The sequence below is a fragment of the Armigeres subalbatus genome, chromosome 3 (assembly GCF_024139115.2).
Source record: "Armigeres subalbatus isolate Guangzhou_Male chromosome 3, GZ_Asu_2, whole genome shotgun sequence".
Lineage (NCBI taxonomy): Eukaryota > Metazoa > Arthropoda > Insecta > Diptera > Culicidae > Armigeres > Armigeres subalbatus.
In genome coordinates, this window is record NC_085141.1 from 312,165,060 (window position 1) to 312,178,707 (window position 13,648).

At 43.0% G+C, this 13,648-nt stretch overlaps 1 protein-coding gene across 1 annotated transcript; it reads left to right on the top strand.

Moving 5' to 3' along the window:
* Positions 1-4,607: 4,607 nt before the first annotated feature.
* LOC134220786 (phospholipase A1 member A-like) lies at positions 4,608-5,687 on the top strand. The gene is made up of 2 exons (XM_062699887.1): positions 4,608-4,650; positions 4,711-5,687. Exons 1-2 carry the CDS (start codon positions 4,608-4,610, stop codon positions 5,685-5,687), a joined length of 1,020 nt encoding a protein of 339 aa, XP_062555871.1.
* The last annotated feature ends 7,961 nt before the right edge of the window (positions 5,688-13,648 follow it).

Below are 13,648 nucleotides of genomic sequence, written 5' to 3' on the forward strand. Positions count from 1 at the left end.
CTGCTTATGAGTTGCTTCGTGTCTTTGATCTTATAATTTTCTTTGTATACAATGGAGTTCAGTAGACAAAAATATCCTCTGACAGTTTTCGAAACATTTCCACGCTTGTATTTTTCCCTGGATCTTGGTTCGCTTGAGAAAAAAAGTTTTAAGCGCGCCGCAGTACTTCCTGTTTCGACGGCATGTTATTAACAATGTTGTAGTGTGTGTGCTACAATTCTAAGGACTAATTCTAAGGATTCATGCACATAAAGTAATATTTCTGTGAAAGCATTATTGTTCTGATAGATAAGTATTGAAATCATTCCCGTTTTAAGTGTCCACTCGTTAATCAAGAAAACGATTCCAGGTACGAGAACAATGGAGCTAGGGTTTCTTTCCCCATTCCCGGCCTAACATGTGTACGATTGACTGACTGAATTTTGTGGGCCGTGTTATACTGCAATGGGGTTCACTTTGTTGAAAAAAATAGCTATTCTGGCTAAACATCGATATGAAAAGCTTTTATTTGATTTAAATTAATATGGTGCAGCACTCATTTCAGTCACAGCGATGGCTTTTCCGGCATACCCCAAGTCTCTTCGGCATACGCAATATTTTACTCATTCTCTCAACATTTTACTCTCATTCTCTTTTTCGGAACGGAAGAAAATGCGATGTAAACAAAAATATGCATGTTCCACGACAACGTGATGCCAGATGGTATTATTCATAATTTTTTGTTTGAGGAGATATATTCACTCATCAAAATTCGTTCCAAATACTTAAAAAAATATTTATTTCACTTTTTGAAATATCTCTATTTTAATTAATATAATAAATTAAATTAATATGATAAATAATATGACAGCGTGAACGTATTAGATACGGCTAGAAGTTCTTGGGCCGAGGTGATTTTTTGTTCGGTTTCAGGATACGTTTTTAAATGTATTCTAATATGTTCAATAGAAAATATTGAAATGCGTTAGTTTAGCATCATTGTGTGGTCATTAACAGCTTCAGGGCTACGAAATGTGTGAAGTCGAAGTCGAGATAATTTCCAATCTGAAAATTGCCTAGACCAGCACGGGGAATCGAACCCAGCCACCCTCAGCATGGTCTTGCTTTGTAGCCGCGCGTCTCACCACACGGCTAAGGAGGACCCGGGTCCAAAACCTTACTATAATCCAATGTTATGCGCCAACCGATGCTGCCGATCTACAAGACAAAGAGAACTTCTGCAGTCAGCTCAATGCCGTTGTAGATAGAATTCCAAAGGGCGATCAAGATCTGTCTGGGCGACTTCAATGCGAAGATCGGATCCGACAACTCGAACCATTAGCGCATTATGGGACGCCATGGTCTCGGAGAAATGAGCGAAAACGGAGAGCTGTTCGCAAAATTCTGTGGTAATAACGTGGGTCTCCCGTGACGGCTTTACAGAATCAAATCGACCACATCTGCATCAGCCGAAAATGGAAACGGAGCCTTCTTGATGTACGGAATAAACGTAGTGCCGATATCGCGTCTGATCATCACCTCCTCATCGGCGAAATACGCCTGCGCATTGCGCAGATTCGTCGGCAGGAGGAAAGAGTTGGACGACGTCGACACACGCCGACTGGGAGATGCCACGGTGAAACGGCCCTTCGTTGAAGAACTGGAGACGCGTGCTGCAGATATTCCGGAAGGTGGCAGCGTGGAAGACCAATGGACCGCCATCAAGAATGCCTTCATCGCCACCAGCGAGAACAATCTGGGCGAACTGCGCACCCAGAGAAAACAATGGATCACCGATGAGACCTGGAGGAAGATAGAGGAGCGAAGAGAAGCCAAAGCCGCGATAGAGCGATCAAAAACCAGAAGAGCCAAAGTCTTAGCCCGTCAACGATACGCGGCTCTTGAGAAGGAAGTAAAACGCTCATGTCGACGGGACAAGCAAGCGTGGGCAGACTCTCTGGGAGCAACCGGGGACATTCGCCTCCTCTACGATATCTCACGACACTTAATCGGGGCGAAGATGAATGCAACGATGCCTGCGAAAAACGCAAATGATCAGTTATTGACCGACCCAACTGACCAGCTGAAACGCTGGTTCGAGCACTTCGAACAACTTTTTCAAGTGCCAGTCAGGCCATCACCACCTCGGTATGATCTGCCTAGGATCCGACGTATAACACGCGTCAATACCGAAGCTCCATCACTGCTAGAGATTCAAACAGCCATCCAAAGCATGAAATCGAATGAAGCCCCAGGGGTCGACCGCATATCAGCCGAGATGCTAAAAGCTGACCCCATGACATCCGCTCAACTACTGCATAGTTTATTTCGTAATATCTGGGATACCGCAACTTTCCCGGTCGACTGGATGCAAGGTATCTTAGTGAAGGTGCCCAAAAAGGGTGACCTGACTGTATGCGATAACTGGCGTGGCATTATGTTGCTGTGTACCGTTCTCAAAGTTCTGTGCAAAATTATCCTGGCCCGGATCCAGGAGAAGATCGATGCGACTCCCCGTCGGCAGCAGGCCGGATTCCGTGCCGGAAGATCCTGTGTGGACCATATTATCACGCTCCGCATAATTCTGGAGCAGGTCAACGAATTCCAAGAGTCCATTTACTTGGTATTCATTGACTATGAAAAAGCTTTCGACCGTCTCAATCACGAGAATATGTTGGGCGCTCTGAGACGCAAAGGGGTTCCTGAGAAAATCATCGGCCTCATCGAAGCACAGTACGAGGCCTTTTCGTGTAGCGTGCTGCACAATGGGATCCTGTCCGACCCTATCCGGGTCGTAGCTGGTGTAAGGCAAGGATGTATTCTGTCACCGTTACTGTTCCTCATCGTAATCGATGAGATTCTGGTAGATGCGATTGACCGTGAACCAAACCGCGGGCTGTTATGGCAGCCTATAACCATGGAGCACCTAAACGACTTCGAATTTGCTGATGACGTTGCACTCCTCGCGCAACGGCGCTCTGATATGCAGAGTAAGCTCAACGACCTTGCCGAGCGCTCCTCCTCGGCAGGTTTAGTCATCAACGTCAACAAAACCAAATCGTTGGATGTAAACACGGTGACTCCTTCCAGTTTCACAGTAGCCGGGCAACCAGTGGAGAATGTTGAAAGCTTCCAATATCTTGGTAGCCAAATGGCGTCAGACGGCGGACCCAAGATCGACATAGGCGTACGGATCAAGAAAGCAAGGGCTGCCTTTGCGAGTTTAAGAAATATCTGGAAAAACAGGCAGATAAGTGAACGCACCAAAATACGAATTTTCAACTCTAACGTGAAATCTGTGCTGATATACGCTAGCGAAACATGGTGTGTATCAGTGGAGAACGCTCAACGGCTGCAGCTGTTCATTGACAGATGCCTGCGCTATATAAATCGGGCATAGTGGCCACACAACTGGATCTCAAACAACGAGTTCCATCGTCGTTGTCACCAGAGGCCGATAGCAACAGAAATTCGGGATCCGAAGTGGGGCTGGGTCGGTCACACTCTACGTAGGGGCGGATACGAAATTTGTAAACAAGCATTAGACTGGAACCCAGCGGGACATCGCAGCAGAGGCAGACCCAGAGGCTTCAATAAAGAAATAAACAAAAGTCGACCGAAATCTAACCTGGCAACAGGTTAAAGCGATAGCCGGGCAACGCTCAGGATGGAGATCTTTCAAATCGGCCCTTTGCACCACCGGAGGTGTACAGGATCGATAAGTAAGCTGAAAAGCAAGTGGTGAATTGAAAACTCACCACGGGATCAATTGTATAATCACCTTAAAGGCCATCTGCATGATTTACTATTTGGATATGTCCATACCGGTTGTTTTGAGTTAAGCAAATCAGGTCTCCTTTACAAACCTCAGTTTTTGAGTAACATCTTGTTGTAAGAGAAAAGTAAAAATTATCCCGAAACAGATTGCTAGTCGTCGTCTAACTACCATTGATAATAAAAAAAATAGTTCCTTTTAGTGGAAAGATTTCACCTGTTATAGGACTTGAGTACTAAAAGTGGTAGAATTAAAAGGGATAGTACTAACCCGTTGTGTGGCCTAATTCCAGCGAACGAGCTATCCGTAGATTTGATCGCTTGTGTGCTGTCTTCTCGAGCGTGCAACTCCGGGTGTGCCCGACGAGGAAAGAAGCAAAATCATGGCCTGCTATTCACTAGTCAATGTTGGGAACCGAACCGTTATACGGATGATATTTACATGTCTGTCATCAATGCACGCTCAGAGTGGATTGCCCAATTTCTATTAAATCTCACCCTCACACCCGTCTTATGGTAAATCATTCTTGGCCAATTGGAACTGCTATATTAGAGTGGCGTTATTTTGCATTGGCGCATGATGATGTTTTACCGACCTTTATGACTCTTATCTATAATTCATTTGAGGAGTACGTATGTACGTATATAAACAATAAGATAGTTCAATAACATGTTACGATCGTCAGACCACTCTTAGTTTTCAACTAATGCAAAAAATATTTTATGACTTTTAATCGTATCGCAAATGGACTTACCCAGTGGATTTAGAACAACTGATAGCACGATAGCAATTAAGCTATAAAATCTCATTACGAACCATCGACTTATTTCAGTTACTCTCTGGAATCCGAAAAATGTTCGCCCGTCATCTAGCTCTACTTGCATTCTTATCAGTTGGTATTAATTTATTTTATTGCACGATAAATTTGCTTAATTACTGAAAAAATCGTTTCTCAGCTTACGCCTTCCCACTGGATCAGAGCAACTGGCAGCTGATTCCTAATGCAGAAGGTTTTCTACATTTGGTGAACACCAATCCGTACAATCTGCCAGAAGCTAATCCTACCGATCCGGAGGTGCATTTTAACCCGGAAGCCGATATCGAGTTCCGTTTGTTCACGCGAAACAATCCTAGTCAAGCTCAGATTTTAGAGATCAACAACCCCGCGTCTGTTACCAGTTCAAACTTCAATCCAGCTCACCCAACACGGTTCACGATTCATGGTTGGAATGGCAACGGTAACGATGGACTGAACACCCGAACACGCGACGAACTGCTGGCTTTGGGTGATTTCAACGTGATTGCAGTGGACTGGAGCGTTGCTGCAGTAAATCCAAACTACATTACGGCACGTAACGCCGTTGGACCAGCCGGATTCGGAGTCGGCCGATTGATCGATCGTCTTATTGAACTGACGGGAGCCAATGTGAACAACATCTATGTTATTGGTTTCAGTTTGGGGGCTCATGTAGCGGGAAATGCTGGAAAACACTTCAATGGTCGTATAAACTCCATTATTGCGTTAGATCCGGCCGGGCCGCTGTTCTCTGCCGGACAGAGTGACGCCGTATCGCCTCAGGATGGTCTGTACGTGGAAACCATCATGACCAATGCAGGATTGCTGGGTTCGAACGAGCCCCTGGGTCAGGCAAATTTCTACCCGAACGGAGGGCGAACTCAGCCTGGTTGTGGAACTGACATCGGGGGCGGCTGTGCGCATGGACGGGCACCAACGTTTTACATAGAATCGCTGCGTTCGACAGTACCGTTCCGTGCAACACGCTGCGCTAGTCACAGCGAAATTCTTGCAGGAGTTTGCACTCCCAGTGGACCCGATGCCAATATGGGTGGACAGCCGTCGAACTTTGGACGAGGCGTCGAAGGTGTTTTCTTCCTCACGACTAATGCTGAATCGCCGTTTGCACAAGGTTGAATAAACGAAACAAATGAAATGAGTGATGTTTTCGATCTGAGTATTGTTTAGTCGAACACAATTTGGGAATTAAAACTGAATTCTACTGAAAGGTCATTTATTTGAAAAACTTTTTAACCTTATAGTTCAAGTTCAAAGCCGATGTGAGGTCTCGCCTAAATCGTTTTTTTCCTCATTTTGTGGATCTCGCAGCTACATCAAAAATACTAGTGCGGCTATGGCATAGATTCTCACTACTCGCTACCCAATTGCGACCTAGAAATCCTTCGGGAATTTGGGAATTCTTTTGTGAATTTGACACGTATTTTGGATATTCTGGACTTCCTTTTGCTTATACGGGAATTTCACCAAAAAATAAGGAACTCGGAAATTTTTGGCAAAAATTCTTTTGCGAAAAATTCTTCGAAATTACGTGGTAATTTTTATCTATTTTGCGAGAAATTCTTGAAATATCAGCGAGCAAATCTCAAGGTAATTGAGACGAGAAAACCAAATCCCCGAACAGGCTATCGAAAAATTCCCGAAGGAAATCCTGGCGGAAATTCCAAAGATATTACAAAAATCTCGGAGCTATTCTCGAAGGAATGCCCCATATCATGGTTGTATACTATTTCGCCGAAAAACACCTCCGAGTTTTTTTTTCTCGCTGCGACGTTTCACGGAAACATTTCAGAAAGACATTTCACGGAATACACCTTTTTACCGAACGACATTTCGCGAAATGTCATAATTAGCATTGAACTATTTATCGAATTATACATATTTACACGGTGCTAGTGCTTTGTAATCCGTCTAAATTCTTTTATATTGTGGTTTGAAACAATGAAAGAAGGAAATGCTTTCTTTGAAAAAGCGCATCTGGTCGGTATTAGGCAAAGTATGAAGATATTACCTTCTTGAAATAGACACGTATGCTTGGTATAAGTCGAAAGAAAGATTCTTCTAAAGGATGCGTCTGCCCGATATAAGGCGAAAAAAGTAGTAATGACTTGTTTGCCCGGTATAGGAGAAGGGGAGGAGATGATGCCTTTTTAAATCAACACATTTACTCGGTATAATGCAAAAGGATGATTCTTCAATTGGAAGCGTCTGCTCGGTATAAGGCGAAAAAGTAGATGACGCCTTCCTGAAAAAAAAAATCTGCCCGGAATCAGGCAAAATGTAAAAATTAAAAGGTTTGTAAGGGGCAATTTAATTCAACCGCGAAAATGAATTCCGAGAAATGGGTTTCTGCGAAATGTTTTACAATTATGAAAGGAAAATCCCCAATTATCAAAAAATCCGAAAATTTCTAAACATTTTTTTGAATTTTTGAAGGAATTCCCGGAGTGCCGAATGAGTTTACGCATTTTCGAAGTAATTTCCCAATTCATGGAGATATTCTCTAAAATCCGAATGTCCAAATTCCAGAAGAAAAATCCAAATTTACTTCTCTAAATCTCCAACTCTCGAAGAAATTTCCGAATACCCAAATTTTTGAAGGAATCTCCAGCTCCCGAATTTTTGGGGACATTCTTGAATTGATGAATTCTCGAAGAAGTCTCTAAATTCCGGAATTCCTTAAGGAGTTTCCAAGTTGCCGAAAGAATTTCCAAATTCCTTAAGGTATTTACCGAATTCCCGTTCGAAATACCAAAGCAATTTGCGAATTCTCGAAAGAATTTCTGAATTCTCGAAGGAACCCTCGAAGTGATTTAACAATTTCTGAAAAAAATCCCCTAATCCCAGAAATTGCTAAATTGTCGAAGGAATCCCAGCATTTCCGAATTTCTGAAGAAATTTCCGGATTCACAAGCTCCCGAAGGAATTCCAGAATTCCTGAATTTAGCAAAGCATAGCATGTGATTGTACACGTCGTGCTCAACTGAGCAATCTTCTGTATATTGTCACAAATTGGTGCTTGGGATTGTCGTAGCCAAATATTCGATGATCCGAATTTACTTGCGTCGGAAGCGGAAATCAAACTAGCGTATTTCCGCTCTAAAGCCTAGTATGCAGATCTCAAGGAAAACGCTCAAGGAAAATTTGATCTATTTAGGGGAACTGTTCCGTTTTCCATCTCACTGAACATATATTCATCTCATCGCAAAACAAAGAAATACAGCACCAATCTCGTCGCTTCTTTTTGCTAACACGCGAGCTCACTGCCAAAAAAATCACAAAAATAAGAAACAAACCAAATCAAGGGTGTTATCGATCATTTAGTAATTTGCTTTCGATCATTTAGTAGTTCATCAATAACTCATTCCAGAAGCTTAAATTAAAAATGTGTTGTATGGTGGACTTCTAGTGCGATGGTTTTTTCTACAACTCTGCCTAATGGTTCGTTGTTAGAATTCAACTAATAACGGAGTTATAGCGCTAGTTGCAGTAACTTAAACTAAATGATTGCAATTTTGTTATCATTTAGTCTAAGTTAATGAAACTATAGTTATAACTCCGTTATTAGTGGAATTCAAACAACGAATTATGAGACAGAGTTGCAGAAAAACCTTCGCACTAGAAGTCCACCATATAACACATTTTAAATTCCATCTTCTGGAATGAGTTATTGACAAACTACTTGTAGAGTTGAGAATTTAAATAAATAAAACTTGATGATTAGTTGTTGTAGTCTAATATTAATGATGATGATGAGAGTACCCAGGTTTTAGAATACAGCCCTGAATGGTGAGGAGTGTGTGAAAGAATGCAGGGAGAGAATCACACAACTTGGGAGTAAGGAGTGTGGGGATGGTTTTCGAGTCAGTTGAGTACGAACCATCGCGCAGACCGGTGACGAAAAACTGCAGTTACGTTGGTGAGGACCGCGTCGGTTGTAAAATAGTGTGGCATTCAAACGGAGTGAATAAAACGGATTCGACAAATTGGCACAGCCGGTATGATAAAGGTGAGTTTTCAGCGCAATTTGAAAAAGCAAATATTCTCCATTTTTGTCGATGTCTGCCGAAGGAAATATTTTTTTTCTGCTGAAGAAAATGGCGACGTCTGCTATTAGAATTTGTATCCTGAAGTGATGTGCTCACATATGTGTAATAATGTTTCGTTTCATGTTGGTGTTCGTGTGGAGAGCAATCAAGCAGTGAAATAGTTTGCAAAAAATACAGTCACATAGTTCGGTTAACAGTGTGTGAAGAGGTTCAACTAAGCGAGTCCGGTTGAAGACCGTAGCGCTCACAAACACATTTAAATGCGGGTCCGGCTGAAGACCGAAGCGCGTGTGAAGTAACCAAAACAAAGATGAAAATATGTATTCCAATTTGCTTATGCTCTCTTTCCGATTATTCTTTTCTCAATTTTGGTGGTGTAGCGAGACCGGTTGAAGACCGCAGCGCTCAATAAACGAGAATGTTTTACCCGTGAATAACTGGAATGCAAAATATGTGGGGAGATTAGTTTGAGATTAGCGAGACTGGCTGATGACCGTAGCGCCCAATTCAGACATCGGTTGATGACCGGTGAAGCAAGATGCCAAATGTATTGAAGAACACAACAACTAGCCCTACCAAGCCTAGAGGATGTAACGCGAGTCCGGTTGACGACCGAAGCGCGACAAAGTGTGCAAAACAAAAAAAACGGAATGTGAAGCTAAAGTGTTTTCAAAGCAAGCGTAACGAACTTATCACGTGAAAATGTGACTAACTCCATCAAGAAAATAGAAATAGTGTAGTTTTCACAAGATTGGATGTAAAGGTGTTGCTGTTTTGTTTTATTTCGTTAGTTACGTCGGCAAATAAAATTTTCAAAAGATTACAAATACAGCTACACAAAACGAACTGTGCTTAGATTTTTGTTTTGAATACCTGACACTCTCAATGAAATTTTGTCAATATGATTAATAACACGCCGTACTTTTGTGTGTCTAGTTTACAAAAATCGATACGATCGACACCGGTAGTTTACCATGGTCAATGCGATGGAATGTTAGTACGACTATCAATAATTTGTTTTCCCATTTGATATTACAGATGGATTCTGACAAGGATTGGCCACTGGAGCCGTTCAACGATTCTGTTGGACCTTCTGATCTGCGTCGTGAATGGGAAGAATGGTTCAGAGCATTTGAACTAATTGCAGAGCTTAGAAAAATCGAAGTACAGCATGACAAATTCATACTACTGCTGGCAAGGGGCGGTAGAGGCCTTCAACGCATTTACTACAATTTGCGGTCGGTGGCTGGAGAAGTATACCCAGAGTCGGTGAAAATCTCTTTGATGCCGATTGAGACACCCGAATACGATAATGCGGTGAAACGACTGAGCAATTTCTTTATCGGAAAGCGTAACGAGCGTGTCGAATTGGAAGTGTTCCGCTCGTTGAGACAAACGTCCGAGGAGTCTTTCAGTCACTTCATCCTGAAGCTACGCACGAAAGCCACGCGTTGTGATTTTAGATCTCGCGAGGAGATCGAAATTTTGCATCAGGTAGCTATGGGTGCTCGCGACGAAAGAGTCAGAGACAAAGGACTAGAGAATACTATGAGTTTGGATGACTTGACCAATTACGCCATGAACAGGGAAACGCTTATGAAGCAGAAGGAGAAAGTACGGCAATTCAAGGAAAATGAATCAGCCGGGACAATAGCTACGGTCAAACAGGATTGGGGAAAGAAACCAACAACGACGAATACTGGACCAGAGCAGCGCTGGGACCCAAGTAAGCACAATGAAACTGAGTGTTCGAATTGCGGATCATGGAAGCACCGAAAGGATTCGCGGGAATGCTCTGCTAGAGCTTGTAGATGCAACAGCTGCGGACGCATGGGACATTATGCGAGAAAGTGCAGATCAAGAAGAAACACCGGTGCGAGGAGTTTCGGATACACAAAGCGCAAATTTGGTGAAGCCAACTCACTCCGGGAGAACCGTGACCGCTACCCCGATGAACCTGATCAAGGATCATCTCGTCGATATCCACCGGAGACATTGAAGGTAGAATAATTATATCACCATTTCCTTTTGAAATTTAATTCAATATCTTCATTGATAACATGACATATATATATATATATATATATATATATATATATATATATATATATATATATATACCTTTTATTTATGTTACACATTTAAATCTACCGCAAGTTAAATCCGATTTGTTGTTACATTTTCTTAAGAACGAATACAAGATGTTTCCCAAAATCTATGCGAAAATTTGTTTTATTCAGGCTCTTTTTTTTCTGTTGAATTCAGGTGCGTGACAGGAATGACGGAGTAATAACTTGCAAAATTGACAATTTTCCTGTGGACTTTCTCATTGACTCAGGTGCAGTCATAAACACAGTTACCGAGACAGATTGGAATAATATTTTGGAAAGTGGAGCAAAAATATACAAGAAGCGATACAAATGCGATCGACAGTTCACTGCGTATGCAAGCCAGGAACCATTACAAGTTCTCCTTATTTTTGAAACTTGGGTTTCCATTAATGAGAACAAACCGAAGAGCTATGCAGAGTTCTTTGTCATCAAGGGGGCAAAACGGTCACTTATGTGCAAGAGAACTGCGGAGGAACTCAAGGTCCTGAAAGTTGGCTTAGATGTTGCTAATATTGAAGTAGAAAGAAGTATTTTTCCTAAATTCCCAAACGTGCAGGTGAGACTGTCGATCGATCCAAATGTCCCCCCCAGGAAAGTCGCATATCTGCGTATACCTTTGTCGATGGAGGAAAAGGTCAACCAGAAAATTCTCGAGATGCTGCACAGCGACGTCATTGAACCTGTAGTAGGTCCGCCTGAATGGATATCACCAATGGTGGTAGTCCCAAAAGGGAAGCACGATATCCGGCTATGTATCAACATGAAATACGCCAATCAAGCTATCCAACGGGAACATTTTCCTCTGCCCATGATTGATACACTTCTAAACAAACTTCGGGGATCGACATTTTTTTCCAAAATCGATATAACATCCGCCTTCCATCACATCGAGCTTCATCCTGATTCGCGTGGCATTACCACTTTTATGACCAACAGAGGTCTTATGCAATTTAAAAGACTGATGTTTGGCATAAATTGCGCGCCGGAGATATTCCAGCGAGTCATGTCAGAAATGCTAACGGGAATCGAAGGGACAATCGTGTATATTGACGATGTTGTTATATCTGGTAAAACCCGTGAAGAACATGACGCTCGTTTGCAGGAGGTGCTTGGGGTACTCAAGGATAACAATGCGAAGCTAAATATGGAGAAGTGCGTGTTTGGCGTAAAGAAACTCGAAATTTTAGGCTATGAAGTCAGTGCAGCTGGGATCAGTCCATCGGAGGATAAGATTGTCGCGGTACGGAATTTCAGATGTCCAGAAACGAAAGAAGAGGTCCGCAGCTTCCTTGGTCTTGTCAACTTCATTGGGCATTTCATACCAGATCTCTCAACAAGAACAGAGCCGTTGCGACAATTTATTAGGGGAGAAGCAGCTTGTTTTGGCGAAAATCAAAGACAGGCGTTTGAAGATCTGCGGTCAGAGATATCGGACAATGTCAGGAAATTGGGTTTCTTCAATCCGGCGGATACAACGGAATTGTTTGTGGATGCATCGCCTGTCGGTCTAGGGGCAGTTTTGACACAAAAAGACAGTTCTAACTCATCTCGAATCGTGAGTTTCGCTTCAAAAGGTTTGACGAAGTCAGAAAAAATATATCCGCAAACTCAAAGGCAGGCTTTGGCTGTAGTATGGGCCGTTGAAAAGTTCTATCCCTATCTTTTTGGAACAAAATTCACCATATTCACAGACCATAAGACCCTGGAGTATATATATGGGGGGAAACACCAACATGGGAAGCGAGCATGCACCAGAGCCGAAGGCTGGGCATTGCGTCTTCAACCATATGAGTTTACTGTTCGACATATTCCAGGATCTACTAACATCTCAGACGTCTGCTCTCGCCTGTGCAAGGACTCAGAAATTCCTTTCGATGAAACCACAGAGCATTTCCTGTGTTCGATCGGCGAATCACCAAACGCTATCACGCTGCAAGAAATAAAAACTGAAACGGCTGTCGATGAGACAATGCTAGCGGTCACCGAAGCAATACAAACTCACAGTTGGCCAGAAAGTTTATTCCGCTATCAGGCTTTCGCAAAAGAGTTGGGAGTAATCGGAGGTATAATAGTAAGAGAAGATAAAATCATCCTACCGCCTAAATTGCGGGAGAGAGCGTTAGAAATTGCCCATCGAGGTCACCCAGGGATCGTTGCAATGCGTAGAATTCTTCGAGAAAAGGTATGGTGGCCGTACATCGACAGAAGCGTTGGTGATTTTTTACAGCAATGCGCCGGTTGCGCAGCAGTGAGTGGACTGGAAGCTCCTGAACCCATGAAACGGATTTTAATGCCAGAACGCGCCTGGCAAGAAATAGCCATCGACTTCTTTTCCGCCAAAGAATGTGCGACATTTCTAGTCCTCATCGACTATTACAGTCGTTACACGAAAGTTATAGAGATGAAAGGCACAACGGCGCGGAAGACCATCGACGCCCTCGAAAGCGTGTTCATGGAGCAATCATATCCCGAATCCATTAGAAGCGATAATGGACCTCCGTTTTCGTCCGAAGAATTTTCGTCCTACTGTGTTTCCAAAAATATAAGGCTAATAAGAACCATTCCGTACTGGCCTCAAATGAACGGTCTTGTTGAGCGCCATAACCAAGGCTTGCTGCGGGCCCTGAGAATTGCTAAAGCAGTTAAGGAAGATTGGAGGAAAGCCGTTAGTGACTACGAACATATGTACAATACAACACCGCATTCCGGGGGCCGAGGGGCCCTCCTTAGCCGTGCGGTAAGACGCGCGGCTACAAAGCAAGACCATGCTGAGGGTGGCTGGGTTCGATTCCCGGTGCCGGTCTAGGTAATTTTCGGATTGGAAATTGTCTCGACTTCCCTGGGCATAAAAGTATCATCGTGTTAGCCTCATGATATACGAATGCAGAAATGGTAACTTGGCTTAGAAACCTCGCAGTTA

Coding starts and splice junctions, on each gene's coding strand:
- LOC134220786 (XM_062699887.1), top strand. CDS start 4,608: ATGTTCGCCCGTCATCTAGCTCTACTTGCATTCTTATCAGTTG. Junction 4,651..4,710: donor ACTTGCATTCTTATCAGTTG/GTATTAATTTAT, acceptor ATCGTTTCTCAG/CTTACGCCTTCCCACTGGAT.